At 52.1% G+C, this 15,600-nt stretch overlaps 1 protein-coding gene across 1 annotated transcript in view; it reads right to left on the minus strand.

Moving 5' to 3' along the window:
- CDH22 (cadherin 22) overlaps positions 1-15,600 on the minus strand; it is a 76,408-nt gene that overhangs the window by 31,112 nt on the left and 29,696 nt on the right. Inside the window, exon 4 of the mRNA XM_063404552.1 lies at positions 6,840-6,959. Within this exon, the coding sequence (XP_063260622.1) occupies positions 6,840-6,959 (120 nt within the window). The remainder of the gene's footprint in view (positions 1-6,839; positions 6,960-15,600) is intronic.

The raw sequence follows: 15,600 nt of genomic DNA on the forward strand, positions 1-15,600 counted from the left end.
ATAAAGACACAACCACCATTTCAGATCATTGCCATTCTCCAGCTCTCATGGATATACGCACAATTATCACCCAGCTTCCTTTGTCCCTCTGTCACTTCAGGTTCTGTAATTACCTGGACTGTCCTGCCTCCAGCCCCATGGATAAGGGAGCAGGTGATTATCCTGTGATGGGGCTCAGGGTCTGCTCTGATCCCCTCACTCACCCTGGCTCTGCTCAGGGGAAGCCACTCGACACGAGTCCCACTGCACCTCCCACAGAGAGGCAGAGGGGAGGCAGGAAAGAGAGGCAAGAACGTTCCTGTGGGCATCCATCCCAGCAAGGCTGGCACCCTCCCACCTGGGCAGCAGGGCCAGCCCTGCACAAACACCCAGGGCTCAGGGACCAGCCCCAGCTGCTCGTGCTGACAGGCCTCCACTGTGAATACAAAACCCCTATTTCTGGGCAAGCACTATCTCATTGAAATTTAAGCAATTCTGTTAATTAACAGGGTCTGAAGCATTTTATAATGAAAATGATTCATGTCAGCACAATAGTGATGAATTGGGATGAGAGGGAAAAAGCTCATGCATTCACCACGGCTGTAATGACTTAACTGAGCTGCTCGTAATGATATGGCTCATAATACGCCATGCAAGATGGGAGGAAAGTGCTCAGGCACTTCCCAGAACACCTCCAAGGTCACTTGTCCCAACGGGGAGCAAGTCCAGGCCATTTGGCACATGCAGAGTAGGGCAAATGTCCCCAGACAGCTCCTGTTCCTCCAGTGGCACAAGGCAGACAAAATCTCTGCCTGTGGCAGGGGTGGAGACTGATGAGAAACTCCCTCTCATGGTGTTGTGTGTCCAGTCCATCTTGGAAAGGTGGAGATCTGCTGCAGACAAATGGCCAGACCTCCAGGAGCCCCATTAGGATTGTCACTGGGATGCTATTCCCAAATTGCATGGGCCACAGCAGCCCAAGAGCCAGGCTGGTTTTGTCTTCTAGGCCAAGGTACCACTCACCCTTTGCTAATGGCTGTGGCAAATCAGGGTCTCCACACATCCTCCACATCCATGTGGCACTAAGGGCACTGCCTTAAACACCCATCAGCAGCAAAACCCACATAGCCCCATCTTTCAGAGCCAAGATTGTCTCTGCTCCCTGACCTGACTCCAGGGACTCTGCAAAGAAGCTGCAATGGATGGAGGAAGACCTTCCTCAGGGCTGTACAGAGAGCACAGAAAAGTCATTGCTATCATCTCCCAAGATTCACCTTCTTTCCAGTTGGAAAAACTGACTAACTTTGTCTTTCCCAGACACTGCTAACAAAGCAAGAACAACCTCGAGCTCAGACTTGTCTCCCCCGTTCTTGTCAGTATCTGTTATAGCTGAATAATGTGGACACATGGTGGCATACCCTCTGGTACAAGGCACATGTGGCTTTCCAGCATGATCCAGATTAATCAGTATAATTACCAGGCAAGAGGACACTCACAGCATCACATAAATACCACTGAACCTGCTCCAACAGCAGACTCTCTTCGGGTGATAAAAACAAAGCAGGACAAAGCACTCAGCAGGTAACTGCCTTCCAGGAATCCCATCATTATGGACTTTGCTCTGCTCCCAGGTACTTCCAGGTCAGATGTCCACATCCTCAGAGACTGTCTGGACAAGGCACCTTCCAGCTGAGGGCAGGAGGAGCAATAAGCCAGAAAGTCATGGAGTAACAAACAGGAGCTATCCTAAGGAGGTTCCTGATCCATCTACAGCTCAAAGCAGGCAGTCTTCAAAGGCACATGAGATTTCCCTGGGCCATAAAGAGTCAAGTTTTTAACATCTCCAGGGATGGAAGTGCCACCATCATGGTGATAAGCCTGGTCTTCCTGCCATTTGGGTCTTTAAACTGTGCATGCCTGAGAAGGATCTGGGTTTGTCTCCTCTATCTCTCTCTTATTTAGCTGGATAAAAACAGATTTATTTCTGCCAGCAGCCTGGTCAGTTAGATCAAACCCATCTCTGCCTCAGGCCAGGAATGGCAAGGCACCTGCCAAACAGACTGCAGATTCCTCACCTGTGCCCTCATCTGCCTGCAGGGACACAGAAGTACCAATATATCTGCCAGGACATGAGTCCTGCTGGAAGAACATATCCTGGAGGAGGTCAGCCTTTGCAGAAGAGGTCTTGGCCCCAAGAACCAGCATTTCAGCCACTCTGCAGCTCCCCATCCTGTCCTTCAGCTCAGCACAATTTGGGAGGCAGAAGCTAAAGGTGCTTTGAGTGCAGTATGAGGAAAGGGTCAGGAAGTTCATGGAGCACCTAACGAGGGCTTGTTCCAGGCTGCAATCAGCCTTGCCCATGCCAGTGCAGAGACAGCACATTCACCCTTCCTTTGTCTCTTCTTTTAGCAGCTAAGTCCCTCATCACTTAACATTAATTCCCTTGGCACATTAGGAGATATGCTCTAATTTCCTCAAGATGACCAAACATACAATTTGGTCCCAAATCAGCTGAAGTTCCTGCACAAGTCTCAGAAAAGGGCTGTTAATGTTCAATCTCACTAACAAGAGGAATCCCTTAAATAAATGTGGCTTCTCTGCAGACTCTTGTGCCTTGCACTCAGACTCCCTTTGTGCCTGTGCACAGCTCTGGTGGATAAGGGACAGGGATGGGGCACAGACCTGCACAAGCCCCTGGGCACACAGGAACACACATGTACTGCTCCATCTGTGTTCCCAGGCACCAAGGAGCATTTCTAACAAACTGGAAAGAGCAGCAGAGAAACATGTTTTGCCTCCCACCACCATATCACACAGATGAACAGCTCATCAGCCCAGCTCAGTGTGCAGCAGGCTCCCAGACACAGCTCCTCTCCCAGTCCAGCCTTGCTGCTCCAGGACCAGGGCTGAGATCTGTCTCCAAACAAAGCAAAGCTGGCCTGTAGGGATGAAAAAACTAAGGACTGCACACAAATAACCATCAGCTTCATCCCGGCAGGTCAGTATCTCCATTCTCCCTGGCATAAAAAGTTCCAAGCCCTTACCAGCTCAGTCTTTAAATCAGGACACAGGCTCTAGAACTCAGGAGCTGGTTTAAGTCATCACAGATGCCAGACTGCATTTCAAATACCTTCTGAGTTCTTCTACCTTTTTCCTACATTCAGCAGAGTGACAGATTTGAAGAACAACCTCTCCCTTGTGGTAAAAAGCCAGGTTCCCATGCATAGCCCCAAACTGATACCTGGATTTAAGGAATGCACCAGACATCACAAAACCTGTGGTGTTACATGCTCTGGTTGCTCTATAGCATTCAATATCCCTACAAAGGGATGCACAAGACTGCTGGAAACAGGGGCACAGGTTGTGGGGTGCTGAGCAGTTCCAGGTTCCCTCCCAAGGAAGGCTGTGGGCAAGGGATCACAGGCAGCAGTGAGTCTGCAGCCACACTGCCCAGGGATGAGAAAGGGCACTGCAAAGGACATGAGCACAGGACAGACATGAGCACAGCTGCCTGCCAAACGAGAGATTTGCCCCTATAAAGGTGAATAATCTGCAGTGGTACAGAGAATTCAGGGTGATAGAAAGCAGCATGAAAACAGCCTGAGGATCTAAATGCACGATTTTTTCCTCTCACATAAATGCACTGAGAGTGCCTCCACTCAGGTGCATGTCTCCATACTGGAAAAGCATAAGCCTGAAAGATCTTGGTGAGAATGAGATTCCTGGAGCTGGAACAGGAGCTGCCACTAAACCTCCCACCCTGTGTAACTCCGGGCAGAGCTGGGCTCATGGCTCAGCAGCAGTGAGGGGGACTCTGTTGTCAGATTAGCACTCTCACCCAGAGCCAACACCCAGCACAGCAGCAGAAGAGGCGGCTTCTCACTGGAAACAGCAGGGCAGAGCTGTGTGCTGGGCACTGTGAGAGCTCAGCCTCCTCAGCAGATCAGGGCAGCCACAGCACACTGCTGCTCACCTGCTGCAAGGAGCAAAGATTGGCTGCACCCTGTCTGAGTGAGGAGGGCAGCACAAAGCTTACAAAGCTTAATGTCTGCAGGCTCTTGCAACAAGCCACAGGGATATTCTTACAGTTGGCAAGAAAATCTTGCCTCAAAAGCTTATGCATACAAAGCTCTCCACTCACACAAAAAAAGCCAGCCTAGACCTTCAGCACACACAGGTGAAGTTCTTGAACCTGATCTGGTGTACACAACACAAGTTTCAGTCTGTGGAACTAATCTCAAAGCACGAGAGTGTATATGAAAGAAAGAAAACCTCATGTGCATCAGCTGTGCTTTCTCTTCACCACCATTTAATTCTGGAATCTTCCTACAGCATAAATACTGCTGCTCCCACTATTCCAGTGGAGCCATTCAGATGCTTGTCTCCCTCCAAAAGGACCCGAGATGCATTCAAGGCTTGCTGAGTGGCAGGACTTGGCACAGCACAGCACGCAGACGGTTTGGGTCTGCCTGTGAAAGGTCCATTGAATACGAAATCCCAGCTGAACACTGCAGCTAGAAACATCCAAGAGCAGAGGCAAAGCTACACACGGTTCATGTTCTGTACTCAAGCATGGAAACCACTTTTGTACACGCCATACCTGTGGTATGAAGGAGGGTATGAAAAGAGCACCAGACAAGGAGGGAAGTAAGAACCTGTGCTGGAAGGAGTCAGGGGCTGAGGTGGTGTGCAAGGCAGCACATGCATGCATGGAGCTGCAAGAAATGGCAGAGAAGGAGGTCAAAACCAAAAAGGGAAATCAAATTGTTCTTCATTATCATATATTATAAGAAATGTAACATGCCAGGTTTTTATGGTTCTTTTTATGGCCATTAATAACAATGGTGGCTCTGAGAGCTGCGCTGCTGCTATGGATAATTAAATCTTACGCTCAGGGCAGAAGCTGGGCCACCCCAGGCAATCAGACCTGGATTCCCCTGTGCAGCATAAAGACTTATTCTAACAGAATCAGAGTGGGAGCAGGCTGGGGTGTGCTTGGATGGATATGACACCATCAGCCCCCGCAGCACTGCTGCATCCACATGGGCCAGCGCTGACAGAGGGCATAGGACAGGCTGCAGCCACAACTTGAGTGGCTGAGGGGCAGAGCTGCAGCCCTGCAGGTCCTGCAGGGCTGGTGACACAGCTGCCACAGGCCATTTGCAGCTCAGACACCACCAGAGTCTGCCCCAACACCTGTGCTAGCAGCCGGATATCCTGGGAACAGACGTGCTCAAGAGGGGCAGGAGCCTTCTGCAGACTGTCAGCAATTCTGCCTTTATGAAATGCAAGCAAGCAAAACAGTAAATCAACCCCCCAGTGTATGAAACAGCCAGCTTGAGAATTAAGACACAAAAAGTCAAGGAATCAAGAAGCTTGGATTCCCAGAGTGACATTAATTCTCACCACAGTCCCGCAGGGCACATTTTAGTTTATGCCTTAATACAGAGCATTAATGTGGCAGGAAGCTGAGCCTCTGCACGTCCTGGCTTGTGCAGTTTGCTCCCCAGTGGTCCCTCTCCATTCTAGCAGCCAGACTTCCACTCACACAAATCTGTCTGAGATTAACAGGATCTCACGTGCACCTGAATTTTCAGTGTTTAGCCTATTGTTCCTACACACACAATATAAAACAAAGCAAATGTGGGAGAGAAGAGAGCCCAGGTGTAACAGCTCCTGAGCACAGAGTGAGTACAGCCCCAACCTGCTGCTTGTGCCCTCTCCCCACTGCACCAGCCTCAGTCCAGACAAAGGCATTTCCCACCACATGCCACAGTGCTGATGTCAGGTGTGTGTAGGAGCTCCCAAACTCCCAAACCTGAGCCTTCCTCCAGCAGCAGCCAGGCTGGTGGCAGAGCCAGGGCTGGGACCAGCTTCCCCCTGTGCACCAGGGCATTGTTAGGAGGTGCAGGGTTTCTTGCAGATGCAGAGGTTCAGGCACACAGACCTTACACTCTCCTTACACCAGCATCTCCAAACAAATTTCACTCTAACTTACATAAAAACAGCCTTAGAAAATATCTATCAGCACAGACACAGATCAGCCTGACAGAGATTTGGTACTTCAGCCCAGGGGTCGATCAGTCTATGCCACTGTGGTTCAGCAAAAGGGTGGGGAGGACTTTGCTGTCCAGTTTTCCAACACAAGCTGCAGCTCCTCAGCCTGCTTGTCCTTTGACAAATTTTCATTAAACTATGGGCACTTTACTACATGCTTTGTGCCTTAAATATCCCTTATTAGCATTTGAGTGTCTTCCCTCCTTAGCAAGCTTGTGAGGCTCCCATTAAGGGTAATGAGAGTCAAACTCCTGGGAGGCAAGGAGAAATATACCCCAACATCTCCTGGTTATGGTCTACTCTAACCAGTATGTCAGAGCATCATCTGCCAGGGATTTATTGCAAAGGCATTTTACAACAGGCTCTATTATAAGTTATTAAGGAATGGAGCAGCTTCTACTGTTCTTTCATTAAATATTAATAGAACATTTATAAACCTATCCTTAAATTAAAGTGTTACCTTTAATCAAAGCCCTGGTGATAACGATGCAGCCTTTGGTAAGGCCCCTTTGGTAGTACTTAAACCTTCCACACCGAAGTTTTATGTGCCTGTGGGGGCATTCCTGCTCCAGGCAGAGAGGATCTCTGGCCAGAGCAGGTGCAGACCAGGCATTCTGGGCTGGCAGCTGCAGATCCTGCCAGAGGCAGGGCACGGAGCTGGGCAGCAGCCTGAGCAGGGCTGCTGAGCTTCCTCCAACAGCACCAGTGGCCAGCAGGGAGGCACAGAGCTGCTGGCTCACAGCCATGCCCAGCACACAGCCACTGTCAGGGCTCCTGGCCCAGCCCAGCTGGGTGCTGCTCACCTGTTTTGCTGTCCACAGTGAAGTGCTGCTCCCCCTCCAGCACACTGTAGACTACCCGGGCACTGCTCCCATAGGTGGGGTCGTCGGCATCAGAGGCCATCACCTGCATCACAGAGGTGCCTGCACAGGGACAAGGAGGAAAACAGAAAGTCAGGCAGGAGTTTAGAAGAGCAACACAGACCTCAGAGCAGAGCCTAACACTGATTGCTTGCAAATGAAGAGGGAAAAGAGAACAGCTGGGTGCAAATGCAGCATCACCTCCCCAGCACATGCCTGGAAGCCAGGACTGCAGACACTGCTGCAAATGCCCCTGGTGTGCTGCAGAGTGGCAGCAGGACAGGATCCTGCCCCAGGATCTGCACTCCAGGAGATCACTGGTCTGAGCAGCTGGGAGCTCTTCTCCCAGTAGTCTTCTACTGGAGCATCTGGGAAGTAGTTGGGGATGTCAAACTCACATTTGCCCTTCCTGCCAGCACAGAGTGACCTCCAGACCACAGAGGGACCACACAACTGGGGCCTGATCCACACTGCAGCACCACTGCAGCAGGCAGACCTGCACAGGGACAACAGCCTGAGGAGAGGAAAGGCTTTCACTTGCCCAGAGCCAGACATAGCACCAGGTCCTCATGCTCTACACGTATCAGGGCAGGAGGACTATAAATTGGATAAAAGTCCATCAAATGTCTGCAATTAAGTTATTGATTTTCAAGGCTGCCTCATTAAACTGGGTACTTCACTCCAACTGTCCCTGTGATGGCTTTAATTTGACATCATGTTCAATTTAACAAAAGCAGGACCCAGGACATGAGGGTGTGGGCAGGAGCAAAGGGGCTGAGATCTGCAGAGATAACAGAAGGGAGGAAGGAAGGGAAGCCTACTCCTACCTACAAATACCTTGAGAAAGGAGGTGGTGTGACCAGAGCACTGTGAGGACAGGCTACAGACAGACCCTGTGTTAGAGGTGAAACCCATCCTGCCCACAGGTCAAGCACTGGCACCAGTCAGCCAGAAGCAGCCTCTGCTGTGTCACAGGAGGCAGATACTGAGCTGAAACCATCCAGAGAGGGATGAGGACCTTCAGTCCTTGGTGCTTTCCTCCTCCTTTGTCAGGAGACCACAAGCCCAGAGCCTGCAGGCAAGCCAGGGATTTCCTGCACCAGCCCTGCCTGGACTCAGGCTCGAGATGAGGCAGCACAGACAGCAGTGCTGCTGTGAGCAGCTGGGATGCACACACTCCTCTCAGTCCAGTTCACTCTGATCTCCTGGAAAGGGCGTTCACTGAGGGAAACGAGCAGTTACCATGGTTGCTTTTCATTCTCCCTAGCAGCCTTCTCAGGGCTGCAGCTCTGCTGATAACAGGAGAATCCCCCTCATCAGTCTTCAGCAACAAGCTAGTTTGAGTCAACTTATTTATGCTTTGCTGTCTCCAGTGAAGTTATGGTGCATCCCTGCCAGGCACGTCCAGATTTTACACCACGGCAACACTGGCTCTCTGCCTCGCAAACAACTGTTTAAGAAATATTATTGTTGCATTTCCTCCTCCTCTCCCTGCCACAACACAACTCCTTCGAGCAGGTATGAGCCAAGGCAGATCACCCCCACACCAGCACTGCACATTCCCTCGGGCAGCCTGGCATGTTCCCTTGGGAAGCTTCTGATGAGGAAGCAAAAAAAAAGGGACCAGAGAAGGGAAAGGACACCAGGGTCTCCAAGCATCCTTCTCCCAACTGCAGTAGAGAAGCCTGCTAGGGATGCTGAAGGTTCCAAAGTCTCAGATTCCCAGAAAGCAGTATCTGCCCCTGGGAACAAGAGAGGGCTCCCTCTGCACAGCCTGGCAGCAATCAGCTGAGAGCCTGGAGTCCACAGCAGCACCCACTCCTGCACCTGCAGCACAGGCAGAGCCTGCTGACTTTGCACAAACATCCCACGCTCCAAGAACCACTTGTTCCTGTCGAGGGTGAGGAGATTCAAAACTCACCCACAGGTACCCAAGCCCATCAGTTATTTCTCTGCCCTTGCCCTGTACACCCTGTGTCAGGGCTGCACATTTGCAGACAGAGCAGGTGCCCCAAGGACCACACCACATTCCTCTGTCCCAGACATCTTTGTGCAGTCATCTCAACCCAGGGATCATGCTGCTTCCCCCCACATACATTCACTCCATTGCATAACTCACCTCCTAATCCATCCCTGTCAGACCCAGTTGTATTTCCTGTGTTCCAGTATTTACCTGAATGCTGCAAAACTGCAGAGTCTGAAGAAGAGGCAGGACCTGTGCCCACCCAGAGCATGGTTTGTATCCCCATTCTAAGCCATGCCTTGGACAGGTGAGGTAGGCTGCTGCTCCCAGGCACTGAAAGCTCCTGGCCCACAGCTGCTGGGCACTCCCAAGAACTGGAGCAACAGGGCAGCTGATCCAGCGCCAGGTCCCAGGGGTGAGCCCCACGTTTGGGACCAGAGTTTTCTGCTCTAGGGCAAGGGAAATCAAGAAGCACGAGGAGCACTGCAGCAAGACACTTTACTCAGAGGCAGAGATGGGGCACACTGCCCTCGGGCTGCAACCAGCAATGCCAGAGGTGATGAAGGCTCTGCCCTTCTCCACCTGCCCTCACATCTCATTAACAAAACAGCAACATCAGCCAGGTAGGGAACAGTGACCCCACTTTGAGCCTTGACTTCTTGTCGGCAAAGGTGCATTGCAGCCTGCTCAAGGTCACCTAAAGGGTATCAGGAATTTACTAGTTCAACTTTCCAGCATCCTCCCCTAACCTCCACTTATCCCCTTCCCCTCCCTCCCACTCTCTTTCCATGTGAGGAGCAATGGTATCCAATTTCAGCTTAACCTGGTCCCCTCCTTCCTGCAGAGACAAGCTTTCCCTGGCTCCCACCCTCCTCCAATATTAGTCCCTGCTCTCCAAGCACAGCACTGCCCACAGCAAGTACAGCATGTACAGCTTTTATTTAGTTTTCTGGCACATGCCTTAGCCATAAAAGATACACTAAATAAAATCTAAACATCCATCATGTACTCTCTCACCCGCCCTCCCATAACCAAGAAGCCTGAGCCTGTATCCAGAGAGATAATTAGACATGTAAAATGAGATAAGACCTTGGTTCCCCCCATGACCAGCTCACTCCACAGATCAGAGGAAACCAAAAATTTTACATAAAAATTAACAGGTCAGAATCCATCTCTTGTTCTCCCTCTGGAAAGGTGAGGTCTGGCACAGCAGATCAAACAAACCTTGATTTCCTCCAGAAGAAAGGGGCAGCAACACCCTCACTTCCAGAGCAATGCTTCCAGACCCTCAGCCTCTGGCTGCCTGCCATCCTCTGTCCCCATGGGCCCTGCTTGGGCTGTCCCCATTGCACACCCTGAGCCATCCTGGAGACCTGCCAGGGACAGCAGCCAGCCCTCAGCTGTGCCAGCAGCATCCCCTCTCTGCTGTGAGCAGGGTCAGCAGGGCAGGGAGGAGCCCCCACCCCGAGAGGTGCCCCAGGAGCTGCGGGATGCGCTGTCCCTGCAGGGTCCCTCCCAGGAGGGGCTCAGCCCCACAGCCACTCTTCCATGCTGAGTGTCCCCAGGGCTGGCAGGGCACAGCAGCTCAGCCCAGTGCCCTGGATGGGATGGATGGGGCTCTGCAGGGCACCTCTGGAATAGCAATGTCTGTCCTGGCATCCGTGGCTGCCTTCCCACAGGACCCAGAGCCTCTGGGGCCAGTCCTGCGTGAAGAAGGCTGATAGCTCCTGGCCACTTGCTATGCCACTCACTCCAAACACGTTTAGCTAAAAGAAATGTTGACAGGCAAACTCCAAACACATCCATGAGCAGAGAGGCCCTGCACTGAATCCACAAGCAAGTGGCTGGGACCTGTCACTTCCCCAGGGACAGAAGTACATCCAGGCTCTGGGCAGACAGAGGCAAATGAGCAGCAGAAAAAACCAACACTGGCTAGATTTGATTGTCCCTCCTCACGGCAGCAGTCACCCTTCTGTGGTAAAACCAGGAGCCTCCAGATCAGCTCTGGGGCTCAGTTGCCTCCTTCAGCTCAGGCAGAGACCAGGGCCACTTTGTGGCCATGCTGAGAGCCCTTTCTGTGTGGATCTGGCCAGCTCCAGGACAGCACTCTGGCACTTCAGCCCTGCAGAACATCCCTGCAAGGAGTGCTGTGTCACACAAAGCCACATTCCCTGGCCTAATGCCAGTGTGCAGCACTCCCATCCCAGGTGCCTGGGTGCCATGGGGCAGGAGGCAGGTGGGATTTTATGAACAATGCAATTTACAGCTTTTGTCTGGCCCCAAACACCTGCAGCAGCTGATGCACCCCAGACACATTCAGGCAGAACATCAGAGAAAAAAAATGAACTAGAGAAGCATAAAAATTACTGGAGCAGAAGTGAGTTTCTTGAAATCTTGTGAACATCCTGACTTGGTAGAAAGCCAGGCCCAGAGGAGACTCACTGCACAGCCCTCTCACCCCACAGGACAAGCCCGAGGGCAGTAACCTGGCAGGGTGCAATTGCTCAAACGTGGTACTGTGAAACTTCTTCTGGAGTGTCTGGCCAGAGAAAGCCAAAGCACCCCAACCCCTGGCATGAAGCAGGTAAACCTGGTGCCATGGGGAGCAAACCAAAGCATTCCATGGAGAGGCTCAGGTTCCCTGAGGGGCTGCCAAAGGCAGCCTGGATGAGGTCCTCACTTGGGCAGGGCAGTGTTTGGAGCCTGTCCCAGGACCTAGAGCACAGAGCAGAAGAGGAAGGACTCATCTCACTAAGGACAAACAGACAGGGCAAGCCCCAGCTCCCAGCCACTTGCTGTCCCAGCAGGTTCTAGATACACACCAGTGACTCAAGCACTTTCTAGAAAGGCAAAAAAAAAAAAATCAGATTGCCTGCAAGTGTTCTGGCTGCATGGTAAACAAAGTGTTTTTCTCTGCTTCCAGCATGGAGATTAAACAATTTCTCTTCACAATAATCACTTCTGCATTCAGCCAGCTTTGTGCTGGAGTCAGGGCTTGACCCCAAGTTCTGTCTGTACAGCCAAATCGCCTCTAATCTGGACATGGTGCTACACAGAGAAATGAGAGTGAAATGCACCAAGGGAGGAGTGATGTTCTGATGAGAGCATATGCCTTTCCTGGCATGCTCCTCATTCCAGGCCCTGCCTGCTCCCCAAGGACCCCACAAGTGAGCTCTGGGCTGCAACACCCACCCTGTGCAACCAACAGAGCTGTCTAACAGGAGGCACCATGCTGGATTTGGGCTCATGCCTGAGTGCAACAGACAGCTGTTAAGTAGACCCCAGGGAGACCAGGAAAGCAGCCCAAAATACAGCTAATTTTAGCACCTCCTGTAACAAGGTGAAGCTCCTGCAGCTCCAAGGCAGTTGGCTGGGTCCCATCCTACATTCTTCTGCAGCTGCAGGTCTCTCCCTTTGGTGCTGGATTCTGCTCCCCTGTGATGTTCTGGAGAGACCCACACTGAGGCATCCACAGAGGCTGAGCCTCAGGTGCCAGCCCAGAGCAGCCTGCAAGCTCTTGACCAGCAGCCTCTCCCTGAGGTGACAGGACAGCAGTGAAGCTGTGAACAGAGGATTTGCACACAGACTGCTCCTCGGTATGCACTGACACAGGGGAGTCAGTGAAAACACCCCCCAGCAGCCCCTGCCCTCCTCAGCCTGGGTGACTCCAGGGCACTGCCTCCAGCCCAGCTCCCTCAGGGGGCTGAGCAGGGACCTCTCCACCCCTCTCCAGCCCCAGCTGACCTCCCTGCTGGGCAGCAAACCTTCCACAGCAGCTGCACTGCTGCTCCTGATGCCCCAGGCCAGAGCAGGTTTCTCCAGAAAAGCCAATTGCTGGTTTGCAGCTGGTTCTGCTGTGCCAGGGGAGGCCAGATAAAGCTGTGGCGTCAGCTTCCATTCTGGATGTGCTTCTTCCAAGTGCAGGATATCCCTGTGTAGAAAACAATGACTTCTCCAGCCTGGCTCATAGGCTCCAGGCACCACCTCTGCCCTTTACAAATCCCACACTCCAGCCTTATCCTCCTGACCATCCTGCATCTGCCACTTTTGATCCATCACATAACAACAGCAAACCCTTTTCTCTTCCCTTTGCAGAGGTTTACAGTGAGTCTGGACGAGTTCTTGGAAGACAGATACTAAAGCTCACCAAACCCCCAGAAACCACCCACAGCCAAAGAAATTTCCAAGCTGAGAACAGATGCTGGCTGGGAGAATATTAAGAGGAGCATCACATGTCCTGTGTGTGCTGTTCCTGCTTCCTAAGAATGCACTCTGACCACTGCCAAGGCAAGATCCTGGAACAAACAGATCTTTAGTCCACCCTCAGTCTCAGAGTCTCAGGCAGCACACTGATGTCTACCCAAACACCCTGCCCTGGCCCCGGCGCAGAGCAAGGGGCAGCTGTGCTGCAAAGCACTCCCAGTTACTCTGAGAGTTTGTGCAGTTCTCTCATTTGTTATTCCCTCTTAGACACTAGGAAATCAAATGACTTTCCCTCCCAATTAGTACTCCTTCATTATGCAAATAATGTCCTTTGATCTGCTCCTGCTGTCACAGAGCGGATCTGACTGTATTTGGTTTATTCCTCTTCACGCCCCAGGATGGCACCCACCTCTGGGAGCTGGGACTCTGCTTTTGGCAGGGAATGGAGAGTGCAGCTGAGAGCTGCCTTCAGTGAGAACAAAAACCACCCAAGCACAAACCCCAGTGAGGTCTGGGAAGGCAAGACCACAAGAGGAGGAAGAAGGGGTCACCCGTAACTTTTCAGGTTGGGATGCAGAGCAAAGGCTTCTGAGCAGCAGAGACAGAGAACGAGCAGCTCCCTACAGCTCCAACCTGGAGAGCAGCCCTGCCATTGGAGTGGCTCCATCCCAGCCCCTTCCCCAGAACGGTGAATCCATTTGGCTCCTGAATCCAAATGGTGCTGGGAGCAGGCATAGCCACCAGCAGGTTCCCAAGCTTTGATCTTGATGGACTAATAGCCAACCTAAGTTCTCCAGCCTTTGTACTCCTCCTTGGCCAACACCAAGGTGGGATCACCTCGATCCACACTCAGGAAGGCAACAAGGCACTCCCCATTCACTCTCATAAAAATACCCCACAGGTCTAGGGGAGATGCTCTCCTCAGCTCAGAGACAGCAAACATCACTATAAATATGAACCACTGCTATGATCACAGCTGCACCCAGCCTTGATGCCACAAAAGGAGCACTCCCACACAAAAAGGGCCTGGCAGGTCACTTCCCACAAGATTATCCTGGACTTCACCTTCCTGGCCCAGCAGCTTCTCATATCCTGCACCCTCAGCCCTTCCTACAACATCTGGAGCTGAACTTCTCACACCAGGTCCATGACCAGCCCCATCTGCCTCCCAGCCGCTGAACCTCAGAGGGCTGATGAGAAAGCTCCTTGCCATCCTTGCCTGTTCATGCTTTCACAGATGTGTCCATCTTGTTCTTCGTGCTGCCTGTTCCTAGGCAAAGCACTGCTAAGGGAGAAACGGGAGGGAGCAGGGACCTGCAGCAGCAGCGTGTGGGTCCCTGCAGCTCTGCACTCACACAGCTGGGCCCAGGCAGCAGCACCATGGAATGTGTGGGGCTGTGAGGCTCTTCCTGGGCTGTTCCAGGGCCAGGCTGCTCTGGAGGAGCCCAGATGCTCCCCAGGCTGGCCAGGCTGCAGAAGGCTCGGAGGCTGTGGCAGGCAGGTAGCCTGGAAAGCAGAACAGGCTCCTGGCTCTGGCTCCCCTCTCTAAGCACACAGCTGGGAAATGCAGCCCACGCCGTTCACAGCACTTCTCTTTACTTTTAACTTCCGAGTATTTTAATTTGCAGGAATCGCCTTCTTTCATGTTGTGAAACCGTGTTTCTTTCTCCCTCTGATCTCCAATTTCGCATAGAAACTGTCTCCTTTGATATGTCTTGTTCACATCAGTCTGATCAGGCAGCTCCATAATTGTTAGTGATTTTCAAAGAACTGGGATCCTTGTCTAATACCCAGAGTTGAGAATTCCTTGCTTTTTAAAATGTTGTTCAAGCAAATTAGATTAATTTAATTTCTTTCTTCCCTTTGGGAACAGGATGCCTCTTGCTTTGGTGCCCACATGCTGTCTTTCATTTCTCCAGGAGCACCCAGCTATAGTTCAAGGGGTCACTCTGACTGAGGCAAGGATTTACACAGGTAACTGGAAGGAGAGATTGGGATGCCTCAGAGAACTCGTTCTCCATACATCAACAGAATCCAGGCAGCAGCAGCTCCTCTGGTGCAGGCAGTTCCTGTACATCCGTACCTGCTGGAGGCCACGCACCAGCCTTGCAATATGCTGCACCTGAACCATGGACAGCTGGAGCTCTGTCCTGAGGCAGTGCAGACCCGAGCAGCATCCCCTGCACTCTGCTGCCAGGATGCCTCTGCAGCCACACCTTCCTGCAGCAGCACAGCAGGACCTGCTGGTTGCCCTGACCTGGCCTCTCAAGCCCCTGGTGCAGCTCAGCTGTGCCCCTGCCCTGGGGCTCTCTGCAGTCCTGGCACTGTTCCTGCCCCTGTGCTGACTCCTCCCTTGCTGGCAGTGTTGGGGTCTTGCCTGATCTTCGATGTCAGCCTGTCACAAGGCTGTCTTCTACCTGCATACAGCCTCTGGGAGCAGTGATTTACAGTTCCTGCTGGCAGCACATGCTGACACACACAGCCTGCTATAGGGGTAGCACAGAGTCCAGTGTGGACAGGGAATGGTGTGGCTCTGGG

The sequence above is a fragment of the Prinia subflava genome, chromosome 8 (genome assembly GCF_021018805.1).
Source record: "Prinia subflava isolate CZ2003 ecotype Zambia chromosome 8, Cam_Psub_1.2, whole genome shotgun sequence".
NCBI lineage: Eukaryota > Metazoa > Chordata > Aves > Passeriformes > Cisticolidae > Prinia > Prinia subflava.